General features: G+C 34.9%; 1 protein-coding gene across 1 annotated transcript in view; it reads left to right on the top strand.

Moving 5' to 3' along the window:
* The first annotated feature begins 2,581 nt into the window (after window positions 1–2,581).
* Window positions 2,582–19,296, top strand: part of SAMSN1 (SAM domain, SH3 domain and nuclear localization signals 1) — a 170,790-nt gene continuing 154,075 nt past the window's right edge. The window contains exons 1-3 of the mRNA XM_024927031.5: window positions 2,582–2,803; window positions 2,921–3,065; window positions 16,378–16,509. Coding sequence (XP_024782799.4) covers window positions 2,946–3,065; window positions 16,378–16,509 — 252 coding nt within the window. The 5' untranslated portion in view covers window positions 2,582–2,803; window positions 2,921–2,945. The remainder of the gene's footprint in view (window positions 2,804–2,920; window positions 3,066–16,377; window positions 16,510–19,296) is intronic.

Below are 19,296 nucleotides of genomic sequence, written 5' to 3'. Positions count from 1 at the left end.
ATATCTTGGCAACTGGGAATAATGCTGCAATGAACATGGAGGTACAAATATCTCTCTAACATACAGACTTCATTTCCTTTAGATATATACCCAGTAGTGGGATTGCTGGAAAATGTGGTATTATACACAGTGAAATACTATTGTTTTTAAAATGAAGGAAATCCTGTTATTTGTGACAACATCGATGAGTTTGGAGGATATTACGTTAAGTGAAATAAGCGAGAAACAGAGAGATAAACACTGCATGTTCCCACTAATGCGGAATCTAAAAAAGTCGAATTCATAGACGCAAAGAGCAGAATGATGATTACAAGGCTCTGGGGGATTTGAGGAGTAATTGGAGGAGACGATGGTCAAAAGATACACAATTTTAGTTAGGCAGGAAGAATAAGTTCAGGAGATCTATTGTACAACATGGTGCTGTTAGTTAATAACAATATATTGTACATGTGAAAACTGCTAAGAGAGTAGATTTTAAGTGTTCTTACCACAAATAAATATGTAAGGTGATGCATATATTAGTTTAATTTAACCATTTCACATACATATTTCAAAACATCATGTTGTATTTCATAAATATATACAATTTTCATTTGTTAATTAAAAAATGAAAAATAATGAAAAATTTGAAAATAAATTTAACTTTCAGAACTATTAGTGCATTTAAAAGACAATTAGATTTCAAGCATATCAAGAAATAAAAGACCTAAATGAATATCAAAAAAATCACTTAGTTTTAGCTGATGTTTTCAAATAGCTAGGTTTAACATGCCATTGTACAGATGAGTTTACTGAAGACGCAGAAGCTAAGTATCATCCTCAAGTTTACACAAGATGATATAGTTAATATAAAAAGCATAAAATTTGGAACTAGATATTCCTGGACTAGATTCCAGAATTTACCATTTTCTAGTTTTGACCTTGGCAAGTTACTTATTCGTCTGAGCCTCAATTTTCTTATCAAAAAACAAAACAAAACAAAACAAAAGAACATTTTTAAGGTTTTTTTTTTTTTGGAGTGAGACAATATGCAAAAGTCCTTAATTTCAAAACTTAGTTCGAAGCGCACAGTAATTAAAACAGTGTGATACTGGCATAGAAACAGACATGTAGACCAATGCAATAGAATGGAGAGCCCAGAAATAAACCTTCATTTATGTGGTCAAATGTCAGCAAATCTGTCAAGACCATTCAATGGGGAAAGTACAGCCTTTCAACAAATGGTGTTGGACAAATGGAATATACACATGCAAAACAATAAAGTTGGACCCTTACATTACAGCATATACAAAAAGTAATTCAAAATTGACAAAGTCCCAAAGAGATAAAAGTATAAGTTATTAGAAGAAAACATTGGGAAAAATCATCCTGACATTGGATTTGGCAATGATTTATTTGACACCAAAAGCACAGGTAACAAAAACAAAAGTAGATAATTTAGAGTTTATCAAATTAAAAAGAAAAAAACTTCTGTGCATCAAAGGACACTATTAGCAGAGTAAAAAAGTAACTCATTGAATGGGAGAAATTATTTGCAAATCACATATCTGAGAAGAGATATCCAGAATATGTAAGGAACACCTACAATTCAACAATAACAAAACCAAAAACTAAAGGAAACAAATTTTTTTTTTTTTTGAGATGGAGTCTCGTTCTGGCACCCAGGCTGGAACCAAATTTTAAAAATGAGCAAAGGGCTGGTATAAACATTAATCCGAAGAAAGTACATAAATGGCTAATAAACAAATAAAAAGATGCCCATCATCACTAATCACTAGGCAAATGCAAATCAAAACCATGAGATACCATTTCACATTCAGGGTAGCCACTATTAAAAAAAAAACATGAACAAACAAAAAACAGAAAATAACAAGGGCCGGCAAGGATGCAAAGAAATTGGAACCTTTGTGTACTGTAGGTGAGAATGTAAATGACGCAGTCAGTGAGAAAAACAATATGGTGTTTCCTCTTTAACATGGAATTAACAAAAAATCAAACAATCCCCTTCTGGATATATACCCAAAAGAATTGAAAGCAGGGACTCAAACAGATATATGTACATCTATGTTCATAGCAGTCTTATTCACAATAGTCAAAAGGTAGAACTAATCCAAGTGTTTATCAACAAACAAGTGGATAAGCAAAATGTGATATATACACAAAAAGGAATATTATTTAGTCTTAAAAATGAAGGAAACTGTGGCACATGCTATTGCATGGATGCACCTTGAAGAGATTATGCAAGTGAGGTAAGTCAGCCACCAGATGGCAAATATTGATTCCACTTACAGAAAGCATGTAGAGTAGTCAAATTTAGAGAGACAGAAAGTAGAAATGCTGTTTCCAGGGGCTGAGGGGCAGGGGAAATGGGGAGTTAGTGTTTAATGGGTATGGGGTTTGAGTTAGGAAAGATGAAATGGTTCTGGAGATTCATGGTGGTGACAGTTGCCCAACAATGTAGAGGTACTTAATGTTACTGAACTGTTTACTTAAAAATGGTTAAAGTGGTACATTTTAGATTTATGCACTTTGCATATCTTGCCATTTAAAAATGTGTTTATCTCTATATCTTGTCATGTAGGGAATCAAACGTTTTGTTAATTGTTGAAAGAGAAAATAGGAATTGGAGATGGGAAGAAATATGAGATGGACCCTTGACCTACCACTTCTAAGAGGAAGATGTTACTTTTAACCTGAAGAATAATATTTTCTCCAGGTTTGCCTGTAGTTGTTTTCAATGCATTTTCACTGCAGGTTTTAGGACTATCATTGCCACCTTTGAAATCTGTTTACACAGATCGTGGTAAGTCTCATTCTCTCATGTTATGCGTCAGCGTTCTTCATTAATTTAGGAAATTGTTTGTTCAACAAAAGCCTATATTATTTGATAATGGTCTCTGAATCCCCTGGATTATGGCAGGGATTTTACTTTGTAATAATCTCCCATGAGAACTGGCCAAACAGCTGTGAAGGCAAGAGAGAGCTACAAGAGGCAATCATATTTTTCAAAGCAGGGCAACAAGAGAGTGAAGCTGGTCAAAATGAATCTTTTCTGCATTTCGCTGGTAAGTTCCCTTATTTGCAGCATTTATGTTCTCATTTTAATTTTACTGTGTCAAATTAACTTCTTATGTGATGATATTCATACACTTAGCATCTCAGAAAGTTCACATCACAAAGAACAGTGAGAAAGGATGCTTTCATTAAAGCACTGAAGCCAACTCTACTCAAAGACAAGTATTAAAAAGAGTTCTGCAACAATTACTACTATTTATCATTTTGATGTTGAATTTTTAAGTATAATGTTCTGGGAACAGTATTTTTGAGAAATAATTTTCTTCTATTTGTTATGAGACAAAATTTTGCAAAATATGCAGGCTTTGTGTTGCTTGCTTTGCTTTGAGACATCCCAGGAATCAAAATTTCTTCTTTGTTCCTTGAGTAATGAATTCCTTTCAATGCTGGCTTGGTTAAACTTCCATGGAGGTAGTTTTCTGAGTTGCACCACACTGTAAATGCAAGGTACAATAGATTAATCCAGTCCTGGAGATGTGCCTACTCAAGGGTATAAGCACCTCTCAAATTCGTTTTCACATTATTACTTTTTTTTCCTTAGCCTGAAGTGGATCAGTGAAAGTTATCAGGTAGTCATGGATCTGAAAATACTTTATAACTCTAACCTGCAATTGTGACCATCTGCCAATGCTTAAAAATGGATTTCAAAAATAATTTTATTCATTTCTGTGTTTACAGCAGGGCATTATGTCTATTCATTGGTTTTTCAAGATGTCGATGGGAGATCCCTCTCATTTGGGAAAATAAAATGGCCTAGTTCTGATGTTTGTTTTCTTTCCTAATTGCACATAAGATTAACATAAGCAGTAGAGATGGTGCTGACATACGTTGTAATACCTAAACAGGAGGCATTTTAAGCCAAGATAAGGGGTTTAATCTTAGAGCATCTTGAAAAATAAAATGCAATTATGAGTTGTGGGAGGCTGAATCATCGAGTTCTTGTTGCCCATATAGTCCAATTTACAAAATAACTGCCAGCTCTCAACTTTGCTTTGTGCCGTATAAATCTGATGGCAGAAATCCCATTTCAGGTGATTTAAGTGGTATTGTGCATACTTTTCTAGTTGATCTAAAAGAGCTCTATATGGTTTATATGAATATACTTCCCATGGAAATAGGCAGTGTGGCACCAAAGACGATTGCTTTCTGAAATCATTTTGAAGGGTAATATAATCAGTATGCTAATGTTTCTATAACATAGCATGGTTCAGCGTGGCGTGACATACGTTTGTAATGCTGCTGCTGAAGACATATAACCATATAATGAGCTTGATTGTCTTCCTCTGTGATATAGGGAAGGGAGCACATACTTAAAAAGGATTGCCTCGAAGTCCTGACTCATGGACTCAATATGACTGTAACTCTTTTCTGTCTGTTAAAGTTGTCCTTAAGAAGTTACTTGTTCAGAAACATATTTCATTAGACGGAACCATCAAGAACCCTAGTCTTTTGTTGAATCATTGCAAAGTTTATGTTATCAAATTCAGTTGCTTTAATAAGAAAATGTGTATGAGGTACTTAAAAAATAAACATTATCTTAGGTGTTTTTTATTCCTTCTTGTGGGATAAATACATAACATAATTTAGTGTAGGTTCTCAACCACAGTGTTGTGACACCCTACTGTGCTGTTATAACCTTTGAAAAAGGGGTGGGGGTACAGCTCTTGCCAGGAACTTATGCAAAATCCAAAACATATTTTATCCATGGCTGTAGGAATGTGAACATATGGGACACTGCATTTAAGAAAAGAGAATAAAAACCACTGGTTTAATGGAAAGATTCTTGAATTAAAAAAAATGAAGGTATATGTAAAAACACTGACCTTTAAATCTCTGGGAAGCAGGTGATTTTAAATATTATGTGTCACATAAAGATCACCGCTAACGAAAGAATGAAAGAGTTAAACATCTTTTATTTAAGTGTAGGGGAAAATTGTAAATCTTTTAGTAAATGGGGTTTTTAAGAGAAACATAAAGGCAGAAACTTAATGAACTACCCATTCTGAACCAAGGATACTATAAATAATCCATTAAAGGTGATTGCTATTATTTTGGATCTATAAACTTGAAATGGGGTCTATCTTTCATAAGGGAGGCAGAAATATCCTTTTATACATGCCACTCTGACTCCACAATTTTTCTTAGAGTTTTACGTCATGATGAGGCTTTTAGAAAACTTGCTCATTTGAGGCACAGTGATTTTTCTTGTTGAGCTCATCATATAGTTATTGCATTTAACATGTCTTTGTAACCCATGAGGTTACAAATCAATTATTCGTGCACAATTTCTTCAATAATTTGAAATGCTGCCTCTGTCTTTATTTGGATTCTTTATTCTTTCCCATTGGTTCATTTCTATCCCTTTCGTTTTACTTGTTCTTTTAAGCACTTATTAAAATATTAATAATTCTACTGCCAAGCGAGTCTTACTCAGAAGAATACCCTGCTCCCCATTTGTCCTTCTTGAAAGTTTGGACTTCGTCTTTTTTCTATATAAACTTAGGTTCATATTGTCAAATTATATGAATACCTTTGATGGGATTTTGACTGAAATGAACTTGAATTTTACACCATTTTTAGGGGAAATTGACTTCATTATGGTGCTAGGTCTTTTCATCCACAAACATAGATAACTCTTTATTCAATTCTTTCATAGCCTTCAATAATATTTTGTAATTTTCTCTATGATATCTTGCTTACCTTTTGATAAATTTATTGTTAGGCATCCAAGAATTTTGGATGCCATTGTGAATTTTTCTCCAAGTTTGTTGATGCTGATTTAGAGACACATTATTAGTATATTGACATCCAAATAAATAATTTTGCTGATCTTGAAGAATTCTGAGAGATACTCTGTGGTTTTCTCAGATTTTCTGTGCAAATAATCTATAAAGTATTCCTTTCCTTAGCATTTATGTTATTCTCAACTTCTTTAGCTTCCATAATATTGACAAGTAGGAATGCTATGATATCAGCCATCCTACTCTTATTTCTAATGCTCATATAATTATTTATAATTCAGTCTTCATGAGGAAATTTTTTTTAAATAACTCTAATCAGGTTAAGGAAGTCCTGCCTTTTCCCAATTTGCTAAGATTTTGACGTGGGTAAACTTTAAAATTTTTCAAATGCCTTAAATATTTATTGAGATTAACTTCCTTTTAAATATTTTAGTCTGTATCAAAATATTGAAGCATTCTTACATTTCTATATTAAACACTAATTGGTCTTAGTGTAGTTTTATAAGTACTATTTGATTTTGTTGATATTTTATTTAGGATTTTAAAAACTATGTTAATACCTAAAATTGATCTGTTGTTTTCTTGCATTAATAGGAACATTCCATCATTTTCTTTTTCTAGAGTTTCTATTAGTAGTATTTTGTCATCTTTTAATATATCTTCTAACCTTTTACCTGTGTGTATCATGTTTTCTATTTATCCTTCTATGCTGCACCCTAAGTGAACTCAGCATTTTCTAATTCTCTCTTATGAAAGGTCTAGAGTTCAATTTTTTATTATTTAATATAAATTTCTGTGATTATTCATTTTCAAGACTTTGTAATTGTTCTTTGTTCCTATTTAATGATTTTTGTTTCATTTCTGTTTTGGTTTCATCATAAATTATTTCTTTAATATTACATTTTTATTTAGCTCTTTGGAGATTGTATATATCCTTTCTTAAATTATCTCTCCATCTGTTTTATGATTTTAATTTCATCTGGAATTAAATGGTTTAATTTTCTGATTGTCAATTCAGTTGGCTCTCTTTCTCAGCATTTGATCTCTTCATGTGCTTTGGCTAATTTAGAATGACAACTCTTTTTCTTTTTCTCTCTCTCTTTCTCTCTTTCTTTCTTTCTTTCCTGGCTTCTTCGCCTTGCTTTATCTACTAGGGAGGCAAAAAATCTCATGTCTTCCTGATGCCCCAATTAAAAACCAGGGCTTACACTGGTGGTCCAGAGATCTTATTCCAAGCAGATATATGAACTATTACTAATCTAGACACTGAACTATTGGTAGCTTGTTTCATATTCTGTTTTGCTGGCCGTGTTGTTAAATTTTGCTTCTCTGGCCCATATCTTCTTGTAAGCAAGAGCCCTAGCAGCTGTTGGCAGAAGCTTTTTTCAGCCCCCTTTTATAGCAGTGGTTGCTACCATAGGCCCTGTATTTCCATCATGGAGTTTGCCTCATGTAGAGGACATCGATTTCATGCTACCCCTCAGGTTTTAAGATCTGTCCAATGCTGTCTGTTTTGGGATGGGAGCTTAATATGTCTAAAACTTTAGTTTCACTCACTACTTTGTATTTCTGTTAGGTTTCCCTACATGTTTACATATTTTAGAGCACTCATGACTTACTTAGTTCTTAATAATTTTCCCAGTAGTTTGTAATGTGTTTGGAACAGGGGTTACTTAAAAGAGGAAACAGCAAATCATATTGGCCAAATGTTCTAAAGGTAGACAAGGCATCCAATCTTCACTTTACTTATATGTTAATATACCTAGAACTTTTCAATATGCTAAGTGTATACTGTCTACCTCTCTCTTTTAAGACTGCTTCTAGATGATGTCATAACTAGACTAATTATATCTTTTTAAAAAAGTCCATTTGATTAATAAATTTGCTTCCCAAATACAAAGAAGTTATAATACATTACACAATGATTTTAAATCCAAACTCATGCATTTTAAATTCATTTTTTCATACAAGGATAAAAATGAATAAATAATATTTTTATTATTAATGTTCTAAACATTAATATTAATTCCTTGACTGTACTTGTAAAATATTTTTGCTATTTCAAAGCATGCCTTGAATTTATTTTATCCTCATAGCTTCCTGCTGCGTGTGTGTGTGTGTGTTGCAATGTGTATCATTTGCCCTTGATGCTTTTTCATTCTTTCAAATTTTTAAAATTTTTGTAGGTACATAGTAGGTATATATATTTATGGAGTACATGAGATGGTTTGATACAGACATGCAAGGTGAAATAAGCACATCAGGGAGAATGATGTGCTTTTATCCTTTGAGTTAAAAGCATTTATCCTTTGAGTTAAAAACATTCCACTTACACCCTTTAAATTATTTTAAAATGTGCGATTAAGTTATTATTGACAATAGTCACCGTATTGTGCTATCAAATAGTAGCTCATATTCATTCTTTCTATTGCTTTGTACCCGTTAACCATCCCCAGCTTCCTCCCAGAACGCCATTACTCTTCCTAGCCTCTGGTAACCATCCTTCTAATCTCAATGTACACAAGTTCAATTGTTTTGATTTTTAGATTCCACAGATAAGTGAGAACATGCGATGTTTGTCTTTCAGTGACTGAATTATTTCACTTAACATAATCATCTCCAGTTCTATTTATGTTGTTGCAAATGACTGGATTTCATTCTTTTTTTGATGATTGAACCATACTCCATTGTGTATATGTACCATATTTTCTTTATCCATTCATCTGTTGATAGACACTTAGGTTGTGTCCAAATCTTAGCTATTGTAACAGTACTGCAACAAATTGGGAAGTATATACCCAGCAGTGAGATTGCTGGAGCATATGTTAGCTCAATTTTTTGTTTTTTGGGGAACCTCCAAACTGTTCTCCATAGTGGTTGTACTAATTTATATTCCCGCCAACAGTGAAATAGGGTTCCTTTTTCTCCACATCTTCACCAGCATTTACTAGTGCCTGTGTTTTGGATATAAGGCATTTTTAACTATGGTGAGAAAACATCTCATTGTAGTTTCGATTTGCATTTCTCTGATGATCAATGACGTTGAGCACTTTTTCACATGCCTGTTTGCCATTTGTATGTCCTCTTTTGGAAATGTCTATTCAAATTCTTTTGCCCATTTTTTGATCAGATTATTAGACTTTTTCCTATAGAGTTGTTTGAGTTCCATGTATGTTCTGGTTATTAATCCCACGTCAGATGGATATTGTACAAATGTTTTCTCCCATTCTGTGGGTTGTTTCTTCACTTTGTTGATTATACCTTTTTCTGTGCGGAAGCTTTTCAACATACGAGACTATTTGTTCAGTTTTGCTTTGGTTGCCTATAGTTGTGGGGAATTGCTCAAGAAATCCTTTCCCAGACCAATGTCTTGAAGATTTTCCCTAATGTTTTCTTCTAGTTTCATAGTTTGAGGTCTTAGATTTAAGTCTTGAATCCATTTTGATTTTATTTACATATATGGTGATAGATGGGGCCTAATTTCATTCTTCTGAATTTGAATATTTAGTTTTTCCAGCACTATTTATTGAAGAGACTGTCTTTTCCCCAGTGTGTGTTCTTGACATCTTTGTCAAAAATGAGTTCACTGTAAGTGTGCTGATTTGTTTCTGAGTTCTCTATTTTTTACATTGGTCTGTGTGTCTGTATTTATGCCAGTACCGTTCTGTTTAGGTTACTATAGCTCTGTAGTCTAATTTGAAGTCAGGTAATGTGATTTCTCCAGTTTTGTTCTTTTTGCTTAGGATAGCTTTGGCTATTCTGTGTCTTTTGTGGTCCCATATAAATTTTAGGATTTTTTTTCCATTTCTGTGAAGAATGTCACTGGTATTTTGACTGAGGTTGCATTGAATCTGTAGTTTGCTTTGAGTAGTATGGACATTTTAACAAAATTGTCTTTCAATCCATGAACCTATATTATTTTTCAATAAATCTATGAACATAAACTATTTTTCATTAAATATTTTCAAATTTTTTATGTCCTCAATTTATTTCAGCAATATCTTATAGGTTTTATTATAGAGATCTTTCACTTTGGGATTTAATTTTATGTGTGGCTAGTGTAAATAGGATTACTTTTTAATTTCTTTTTTATATTGTTGCCTGTTCTCATAGAAATGCTACTGGTATTTTATGTTGAAATTGTATCCTGCAACGTTACTAAATTTGTTTATTAGTTCTAACAGTTTTCCTGAGGAATTTTTAGGGTTTTCCAAATCATATCACATCATCTGCAAACAGGTATAATTTGGCTTCTTCATTTCCAATTTGGATGCTATGTATATCTTTCCTTGTCTAATTTCTCTAGCTAGGACTTCCAGTACTATGTTGAATAACACTGGTGAGCCATGTTGTATTCCAGATCTTAGAGGAAAGGCTTTCATCTTTTCCCCAGTCAGTATGATACTAGCTGTGGGTCTATTGTATAAGGCTTTTATTATGTTGAGGTATGTTCCTTCTAGAGTCAGTTTTTTTAGGTATTTTTTTATCATGAAGGAATGTCAAATTTTTTAAAATAATTTTTTAGTGTAAATTTATATAATAATATTGTTTTTAAACTTCATTCTGTGGATATGATGTATCATACTGATTGATTTGAATATGTTGAACTATCCTTGCATCCCTGGGATAAATCTCACTTGGACGATGAATGATCTTTCTAATATATTGTTGTTGAATTTAGTTTGGTAGTATTTTGTTGAGGAGTTTTGCATTAATATTCATCAGAGATATTGGCCTGTAGTTTTCTTTTTTTTTTTTTTTTTTTGATGTGTCTTTGTCTGGTTTTGGTATCAGAGTAATATTGGCCTCATAGAATGAGTTTGGAAGTATTCCCCTCTCCTCCACTTTTTGGAATAGTTTGAGTAAGATTGGTATTAATTCTTCTTTAAAGGTTTGGTAGAATTCAGAAGTGAAGCTGTCAGGTTCTGGGCTTTTCTTTAGTGGGAGATTTCTTTTTTCATGGCTTTGATCCTGTAACTTGTTATTGGTCTTTTCAGGTTTTGGATTTCCTCTTGGTTCAATCTTGGTAGGTTGTATGCATCTAGGAATTCATCCATTTCTTCTAGATTTTTTAAATGTATTGGTATATAGTTGCTCATAGTAGCCACTAATGATGCTTTGAGTTTCTGCAGTATCAGTTGTAGTGTCTACTTTTTCTTTTCTGATTTTATTTATTTGGGCTTTATCTCTTTTTTTCAGTCTGTCTAAAAGTTTGTCAATTTTGTTTAACTTTTCAAAAAACAACCTTTTGTGTCATTAATCTTTTGTATTTTCTTAAACTTCAGTTTCATTTATTTTGGCTCTGACCTTTATTATTTTGTTTCTTCTACTAATCTGGGGTTTGGTTTGCTCTTACTTTTCTAGTTCCTTAGGATGCATTGTTGGGTTGTTCATTTGCAGTTATTCATCTTTTTTGATGTAGTCATTTATAGCTATAAACTTCCCTTTTAGTACTGCCTTTGGTGTATCCCATAGGTTTTGGTATGTTGTGTTTCTGTTATCATTTCTTTCAAGAAATTTTCTAATTTCCTTCTTAATCTCTTCATTGACCACTGGTCACTCAGGAGCATATTGTTTAATTTCCATGTTGTATAGTTTCCAAAATTCCTATTTTTATTAGTTTCTGGTTTTATTCCATTGTGGTAAGAGAAGATGCTTGATATTATTTCAACTTATTTAATGTTTTAAGACTTTTTTGTTTTACATATGTTGTATTCTTAAGAATGATCCATTTTCTAGGGAAAAGAATGTGTATTCTGCAGCTTTCAGCTGAAATGTTCTGTAAATATCTATTAGATCAATTTACTCTACAGTGAAGATTCAGTCTGATGTTTCTTTGTTGATTTTCTGTCTGGAAGATCTTTCCTAAGCTGAAAATGGGATGTTAAAGTCTCTAGCTATTATTGTATTCGGTCCTATCCCTCTTTATCTCTAAAAATATTTCCTTTATATGCCTGAGTACTCCAGTGTTGGGTGCATATATATTCAAAATGTTTATATCATCTTGCTGAATTGATCTCTTTATCATTAAATAGTGACCTTCTTTGTCTCTTCTTATAGATTTTGTGTTGAAATCTATTTTATCTGATATAAGTTTAGTGACTTCTGTTCTTTTTTGGTTTTCATTGGCATAGAATATCTTTTCCATCCCTTTATTTTCTCTCTTTCTGTGTGTGTGTGTGTGTGTGTGTGTGTGTGTTTTGAGACAGTGTCTCACTCCGTCACCCAGGCTGGAGTGCAGTGGTGTGATATTGGCTCACTGCAATGTCCGCCTCCTGGGTTCAAGAGATTCTCCTACCTCAGCCTCCTGAGTAGCTGGGATTACAGGTGTGTGCCATCACACCTGGCTAATTTTTGTATTTTTAGTAGACATGGGGTTTAACCAGGTTTTTCAGACTGGTCTGAAACTCGTGACCTCAGGTGATCCATCCACCTTGGCCTTTCAAAGTGCTGGGACCACAGATGTGACCCACTGCACCCAGCCAGTCTATATGTGCTTTTATAGTTGAAGTGTGTTTCTTGCAGGCAACAGATTGATGGGTTATGTTTTTTCATTCATGCAGCCAGTCTATGTCTTTTGATTGGAGATTTTAGTTCATTTACATTCAATGTTATTATTGATAATTAAGGACTTACTCTTGCCATTTATTACTTGTTTTCGGGTTGTTTTATGGTCTTATCTTCCTTCTTTCTCTCCTTCCTGTCTTTGTCTAGTGAAGGTGACTTTGTCTGGAGACATCATTTAGTTTCTTGCTTTTTAATTCTTGTATATTTATTGTATGTTTTTTGGTTTGAGTTTACCATGAGGTTTGCAAATATCATGACTCATTATTTTAACCTGCTGACAACTTAACACTATTTGCACAAACAAACAAGCAAAAAGAAAACTAATTAAAACTCTATACATTAACTTTGTCTCCCTGCTTTTTAACTTTTCATTGCTTCTATTTATGTCTTATTGTACTGACAGTGTCTTGAAAAGCTGTTGTAGTTATTATCTTTCATTGGTTCATTCTTTAATTTTCCTACTGAAGAGTATTTTACACACCACAGTTACAGTGTTATAATATTCTGTGTATTTCTGTGTACTTACTATTACCAGTGAGTTTTGTACCTTCAGGTGATTATTTATTGCTCATTACTGTCCTTTTCTTTCTGATTGAAGTACTCCCTTTAGCATTTCTTATAGGACTGACCTGGCGTTGTTGAAATCCCTCAGCTTTTGTATGTCTGGGAAAGTCTTTATTTCTTCATGTTTGAAAGATATTTTCACCAGATATATTATTCTGGGGTAAAAATTATTTTCCTTAAGCACTTTAAATACGTCATGCTACTCTCTCCTGGCCTGTAAGGTTTCCACTGAAAAGTCTGTTGCCGGACATATAGGCCCTCAATTGTATGTTATTTGTTTCTTTTCTCTTGTGGCTTTTAGAATTCTTTCTTTATCCTTGACAGTTGGGACTTTGATTATTAAATACCTTGAGGTAGTCTTCCTAGGGTTAAATCTGCTTGGTGTTCTATAACCTTCTTGTACTTGGCTGCTGATATCTTTCTCTAGGTTTGGGAAGTTCTCTGTTATTATCCTTTTGAATAAACTTTCTATCCCTATCTCTTTATCTACATCCTCTTTAAGGCCAATAACTCTTAGATTTGCCCTTTTGAGGCAATTTTCTAGATCCTGTAGTTGTGCTACATTGTTTTTTGTTCTTTTTTCTTTTGTCTCCTCAGACTGTGTATTTTAAAATAGCCTGTCTTTAGGCTCACTAATTCTTTCTTCTGCTTATGCATTCTGCTATTAAAGGACTCTGATGCATTTTTCAGTGTGCCAATTGCATTTTTCAGCTCCAGGATTTCTGCTTGATTCTTTTTAACCATTTCAGTTTATTTGTTAATTTATTGGATAGAATTCTGAATTCCTTATCTGTGTTATTTTGAATTTCTTTTGAGTTTCCTCAACACATCTATTTCAAATTATCTGAAAGGTCACATATCTCTTTCTCCAAGATTGGTCCCTGGTGCCTTATTTAGTTTAGTTGGTGAGGTCCTGTTTTTCTGGATGGTGTTGATGCTAGTAGATATTTTTCGGTGACTGGGCATTAAGGAGTTAAGTATTTATTCTAGTCTTCACTGTCTTGGATTATTTGTAGCTGTCCCTCTTGAGGAGGCTTTCCAGATATTTGAAAGGACTTGTGTTTTGTAATCTAAGCTGTGTCTGCTTTAGGGGATATCCCAAGCCCAGTAGCACTGTGGTTCTTGCAGACTCAAAGTACCTCATTGATGGTTTTCGACCAGATATGGGAGAATTCTCTGGATTACCAGTCAGAGACTCTTGTTCTCTTTTATTACTTTCTCCCAAACATACAGAGTCTCTCTCTGTGTTATGAGTTACTGAAAGCTGGAACTGGAATGACACTGGCACCCCTTTGGCTACCACTACTGTGACTGTGCTGGGTCAGACCTGAAGCCAGCGCAACACTGGGTCTTGCCCAAGGCCTGCTGTAACCACTCCCTGGCTACTGCCTGTGTTCACTCAAAGCGCTCAGGCTCTACAGTCAGCAGGCGGCAAATCCAGTCATGCCTCTGTGCTTCCCTTCAGGGCACTGAAGGCCCCCAGGCCCTGGGTGAGTCCAGAAGTGCAGTCCAGGAGTCAGGGATTAGAGTCTAAAACATTAGAAGTCTACCTGGTGTTATTGTATTACAGCTGAACTGGCACTCAAATCACACCAGCTTTCCCACTCTTCTCTCCAGTTTTTAAAGACAGAGGAGCCTCACTCTGTAGCCATACCACCCTAGGTACAAGGAGTACTGCTAGACTACCACAGATGCTCTCTTAAGGCCCAAGGTCTCTTAAGTCAGCTTTTTGTGAATACTACCTGGCCTGGGACTTACCCTGCAGGGCACTGGACTCCGCTCTGGCCCAGGGCATGTCCAGAAATGCCATCCAAGCATACAGTCCTGGAATAAGAGATTACAAGAGCCCAGTCAGTGCTCTACCCCCATGTGGCTGTGCTGGTACCTAAAGTGCAAGATAAAGTCCCCTTTGCATTTCCCTCTGCTTTTCTCAAACAGAAGGAGTTTTCCTCTGTAGCCACCACAGCTAGTAATGTGCTGAGTCTCATCTAAAGCCACTAAGTCTCAGAGGCTTTCCCAAGGCCCTTGATGTAGTACCTGGGTATCACTGCTGGCTATTCAGGGCCCAAGGGCTCTTCGGTTAGCAGGTAATGAATACTGCCAGGACTGAACCCTTTCCTTCAGGGCAGCGGTTTCCTTCTGGCCTAGAGTTGCCTAGAAATGTCATCTGGGAGCTAGGGCCCGGAAGGGGGGTACCTCATGACTCTTACCAGTGCCCTATTATGCTATGGCTGAGCTGGTACCCTCGATGCAAGACAAAGGCCTCCCTACACTTCCATCTCTCCTCAAGCAGAAGGAAGGGGTCTCTTTTGGAGCCTCAAGATATGCAGCCTAGGGTTAGGGGCAGGGTGATGCCTGCACTCCCTTGGCTGCCCCAACCGGTGTCTCAGTGTGTTACATGCCCCCTCAGTCTACTGTCTCTGGGCTTAGTTCACATTGGGACACACATAGGAGTTGCAGTCCTTGTGTTCTAGACTGCCTTTCAAGTTTACTGGAGACACAGAGTGCTGCAGCCCTGGGCGGCAAGGTTTGCAGGCGTTCAACTTTGGACCATTGGGATCGGAGATTCCCTTCTGGCCAGGGCTGGTTTAAATGCTCCCTCTATGGCTGGGCATCAGCTGAGTTTGGTCTGGGTTTTCTTTCTTCTCTAACAGGACAGCACTAAGTTCAATGCCGCACAATGGCTGTGTTCTCCCTTCCCCAGAGCCCAGAGATGCTCTCCACACCAAGCCGCAGGTGCCACGGTAGGGGAGGAGTGGCGTCCGAGATTCGGGACTGTTTTTTCTATCTCTTCAGTGCCTCTTTTAGTGATTTGATGTTAAAACCAGGTACTATGAGTGCTCACCTGAATTTTGATTCTTATGAGGGTGTTGTTTTTCTGTGTAGATAGTTGTTAACTTGGTGTCCTTATTGTGGAGAAACGATCAGTGGAGCTTTCTATTCTGCCATCTTACTTCGCCTCCTCTGCCCTTGAAACTGCTACTTCACAGTTGAGAAAGCTAAGTAGAGCAGACTGTATTTCTTATAAAGGGAGGTGGTACCAATTAGAGACATACATGTAACTCAAATCTGTGACCAACACAGTTTATTGGTGTCTCAAAAGGCATTTATTTAGTTTTTTGAACTTTAATGTCTTCAACATACCTCTTGAGGAATTCCCTCATTGTGTGCCTGCCTCTGCAACACTTAGACTCTTGTTTAAATTCTTGGCTCTGTAATAATGGTGGTAATAATAATTCCTGGCTGTGTAATAATTCCTGGCTTTACTGTATTGTTCACTGTTGAAAGTTAGCATACTGTAAACTCTTAATCCCTATGCCCAGGATAATTTAAATAAAGTACTATATAAAGGTGGGTGTATAAATTAGGTACCTTTTCAAGGAAAATTATTATTCTGTTATCCCTTGACTCATAAATCTCTGTATTGCAGGAGGGCTCTATGGACAGCTTATATGAGCCAATCCCAGAGCAACAAGCTAACCAAGAAAACATGTCTAGTAGAACTGATTCTCCTATCCCACCCTTTGGAGAGAATGAACAAACACCAAACAATCTCTTCGTGGTGAGTGAAGCATTCACTGGAGTGGATTTTTTTTTCTCTATTATAGTTCTAGAATGTCTTGCCTAATGATACCTATTAATACAGCAAAAATTCACTGTTCTCAGAAAGTTATTCCTTTTCCTTTAGTTTCTGCTTTTCTCTTTCTTGTTGTCTTTTTTATGATTTTGGCTTATTAATATGAACCACCATTTATTGAATGTGCACTAGATGATTATATAAGTTAACACAATCCTCAAAGCAACCTTATGACTATAAATAATTATATCATTTTCTAGACTTGGAAGTTGCGAGAAAGAAAGGCAAGATAAGATACTAAAGGCTACAAACTATTAAGTGTTAAAGTTGGCATTTAAACAGATACATATCTGAATCAGTAGTTTCTGGCAAATCAGGTGGTGGTTGTGAGGGAGACCTAGATTTATGCATTTGTCAATTTCCACAGTGTAAATGCTCCACCATGGCCAATTTCAAGCTACCCATAGTTTAACTACAGGTTTGCAGTATCTGAATATTTAGTTAATAATTATCGCAAGTGCTGATTCTGACACATCACTGGCTGCTTTCAAAGTTTATGCTCTAACCACTGTAATAAACTGTTTCCTGAATTTATGGATACACACCATCATTTGTAAAAGGTAAGTGTTACAAACTGGCAAATGCAAATTGTTCTGTGAATTATCTTTAAAATTACTAGAGATAGAGTTCTCTGCATTATACAAAATTGCACCTGTCCCTGTTTAACAGTGCTGGCTATTCTAACTCTCGTGCAATTGATCTGTATTTAAAATACAGTCGACCCTTGAACAACATGGGTTCAAGCTGTGCAGGTCCACTTATACACAGATTTTCTTTCGCCACAACTGCTCCTATTCCTCGTCCTCCTCAGCCTACTCAATGTGAAGATGACAGGAATAAAGACCTTTATTATGATCCACTCCCACTTAATGCATAATAAATGTATTTTCTCTTGCTCAAGTTCTTATTAACATTTTCTTTTCTCTAGCTTACTTACTTGTAAGAACACAGTGTATAATACATATAACATACAACATGTGTATCGATTGACTATTTATGTTATCAGTAAGTCTTCCAGTCAATAGTAGACTATTAGTAAAGTTTTTAGGGAGTCAAAAGTTATATGAAAATTTTGGACTACATGGGGTGTCAGCAACCCTAACCTCCATGTTGTTAAAGGGTCAACTATAATTTAATGCATATAAACTTCTTTTACTTTTGTTGTGGCTTAGGACAATAGAAAAGAGCCTATGTTTGCTACAGATAAAGAACTTCCATATACTTACAGATTTAGATGCCACTTCCTGTCCTTAAAATCACACTTTTCCTGATAACACAAAAAATAATAATGATCATTTATTCAGTGCCTTATTTTTGTAAGGTAATATATGTATACATGAAATTATTTATGTTTATTCTCACAACAATTTTAGAGAGATTTAGAAATGTTGAAAAGGTTAAATAACTTGCCCACTCAAAGAGAGGATGCACCAGGATACAAACTCAGATCTTTTTTGCTTTAGAGAAAGGGTAACAACAAATTACTTTTAAGTTTTGCGCTTACCTTCACATATACCTATTTTGTTCTTTGGGTACATTAAAAATGGCTTATTATCATAGCTTTCAAAGTTTTGGTTTTTTGAAAGCTTGGAGCAATTAGAAAGCAATGTTAGAAAGCAAGTTTAATAATAAGTCTCAGTAACATAAAAATAATACAAAAATATTTTTCAATGCAGTGGAAACTCTTCCCTTACCTTTACACCTTTTTTAATGTCTCTAAGATGTTGGTGTTGCTAGATATGCATAAGAGGGGGCAATAATATTTTGCACATATTAGTGTGAGAGATATAAACCATTCACATGGAGGCTGTCAATTGACATTGCAAATTGTTCATAAGCATTTTCACTCCATAATTAAAAAGAAAAATTGAATAGACTGAAGAGCCTGAAGATATTTTCTTAAATGTGTGAGTTTAGTAAATATGCATAAAAACTAAACCATTTCATGGCCAACTAGTCGACTAAAATTTTTCCAAACTTCATTTATATTGCAAAAGAAGACGAGAATGATAAAAACATGATTTAAATTGCTATAGCTCTTTCTCTGTAATTTCTCAGCATTTAATTAAAAATATATGTATACATACAAACATGTATGTTTGTATACAGGCATACTGAAAAGTCAGTTCAACCCTCAATTTCACTTTTTAGTTGTTGAATTATGTCATTCCCATCAAAGTATTATTAATACTTATTATATTCCTAATGAAAATTATTTCACAGCTTAGATGAATAAAGTTAATTTTTTAAATAATTAAATCAAGGTATTTTAAGTACCTGCTTTCTTAGTATCCCCAGTTAATGGTCTGGAGCTTTCCTAAATTTCTTTCTCCGCCTTCGAAGAATAGATTTTTTTCTTTTTCTCCTGGTATTGGCACTTCCTTCCCCCATCTTGATGTAAGGAAAAAAAGTTTCGGACCAGACTTAACAGTACCAGAAAAAAATATTATTCCATTTGGACTGGTTCCTCAGAAATACTCTGAAATCACCCTGAAATACTCTGAAAGCTAATGGAGTTATGGCTCAAGCTTCCAGTCCTCAATCCGGGCATTTGTAACCTTTCCAGAGAAGAGAGTTACTCCCAAAATCTCTAGAACCAACCTGACAATACAACTATTTGTTACGGAGGAAACTATAGCCCATAATAAAAATAATGTCAGTTGCCACATGAATTGAAAAAGGGAAATCAAAATGAGAGAAGAATCCTTGGCT

The sequence above is a fragment of the Pan paniscus genome, chromosome 22 (genome assembly GCF_029289425.2).
Source record: "Pan paniscus chromosome 22, NHGRI_mPanPan1-v2.0_pri, whole genome shotgun sequence".
NCBI lineage: Eukaryota > Metazoa > Chordata > Mammalia > Primates > Hominidae > Pan > Pan paniscus.
The sequence above is the reverse complement of the archived record's forward strand: the minus strand, read 5'-3'. Positions and strand labels throughout refer to the sequence as shown.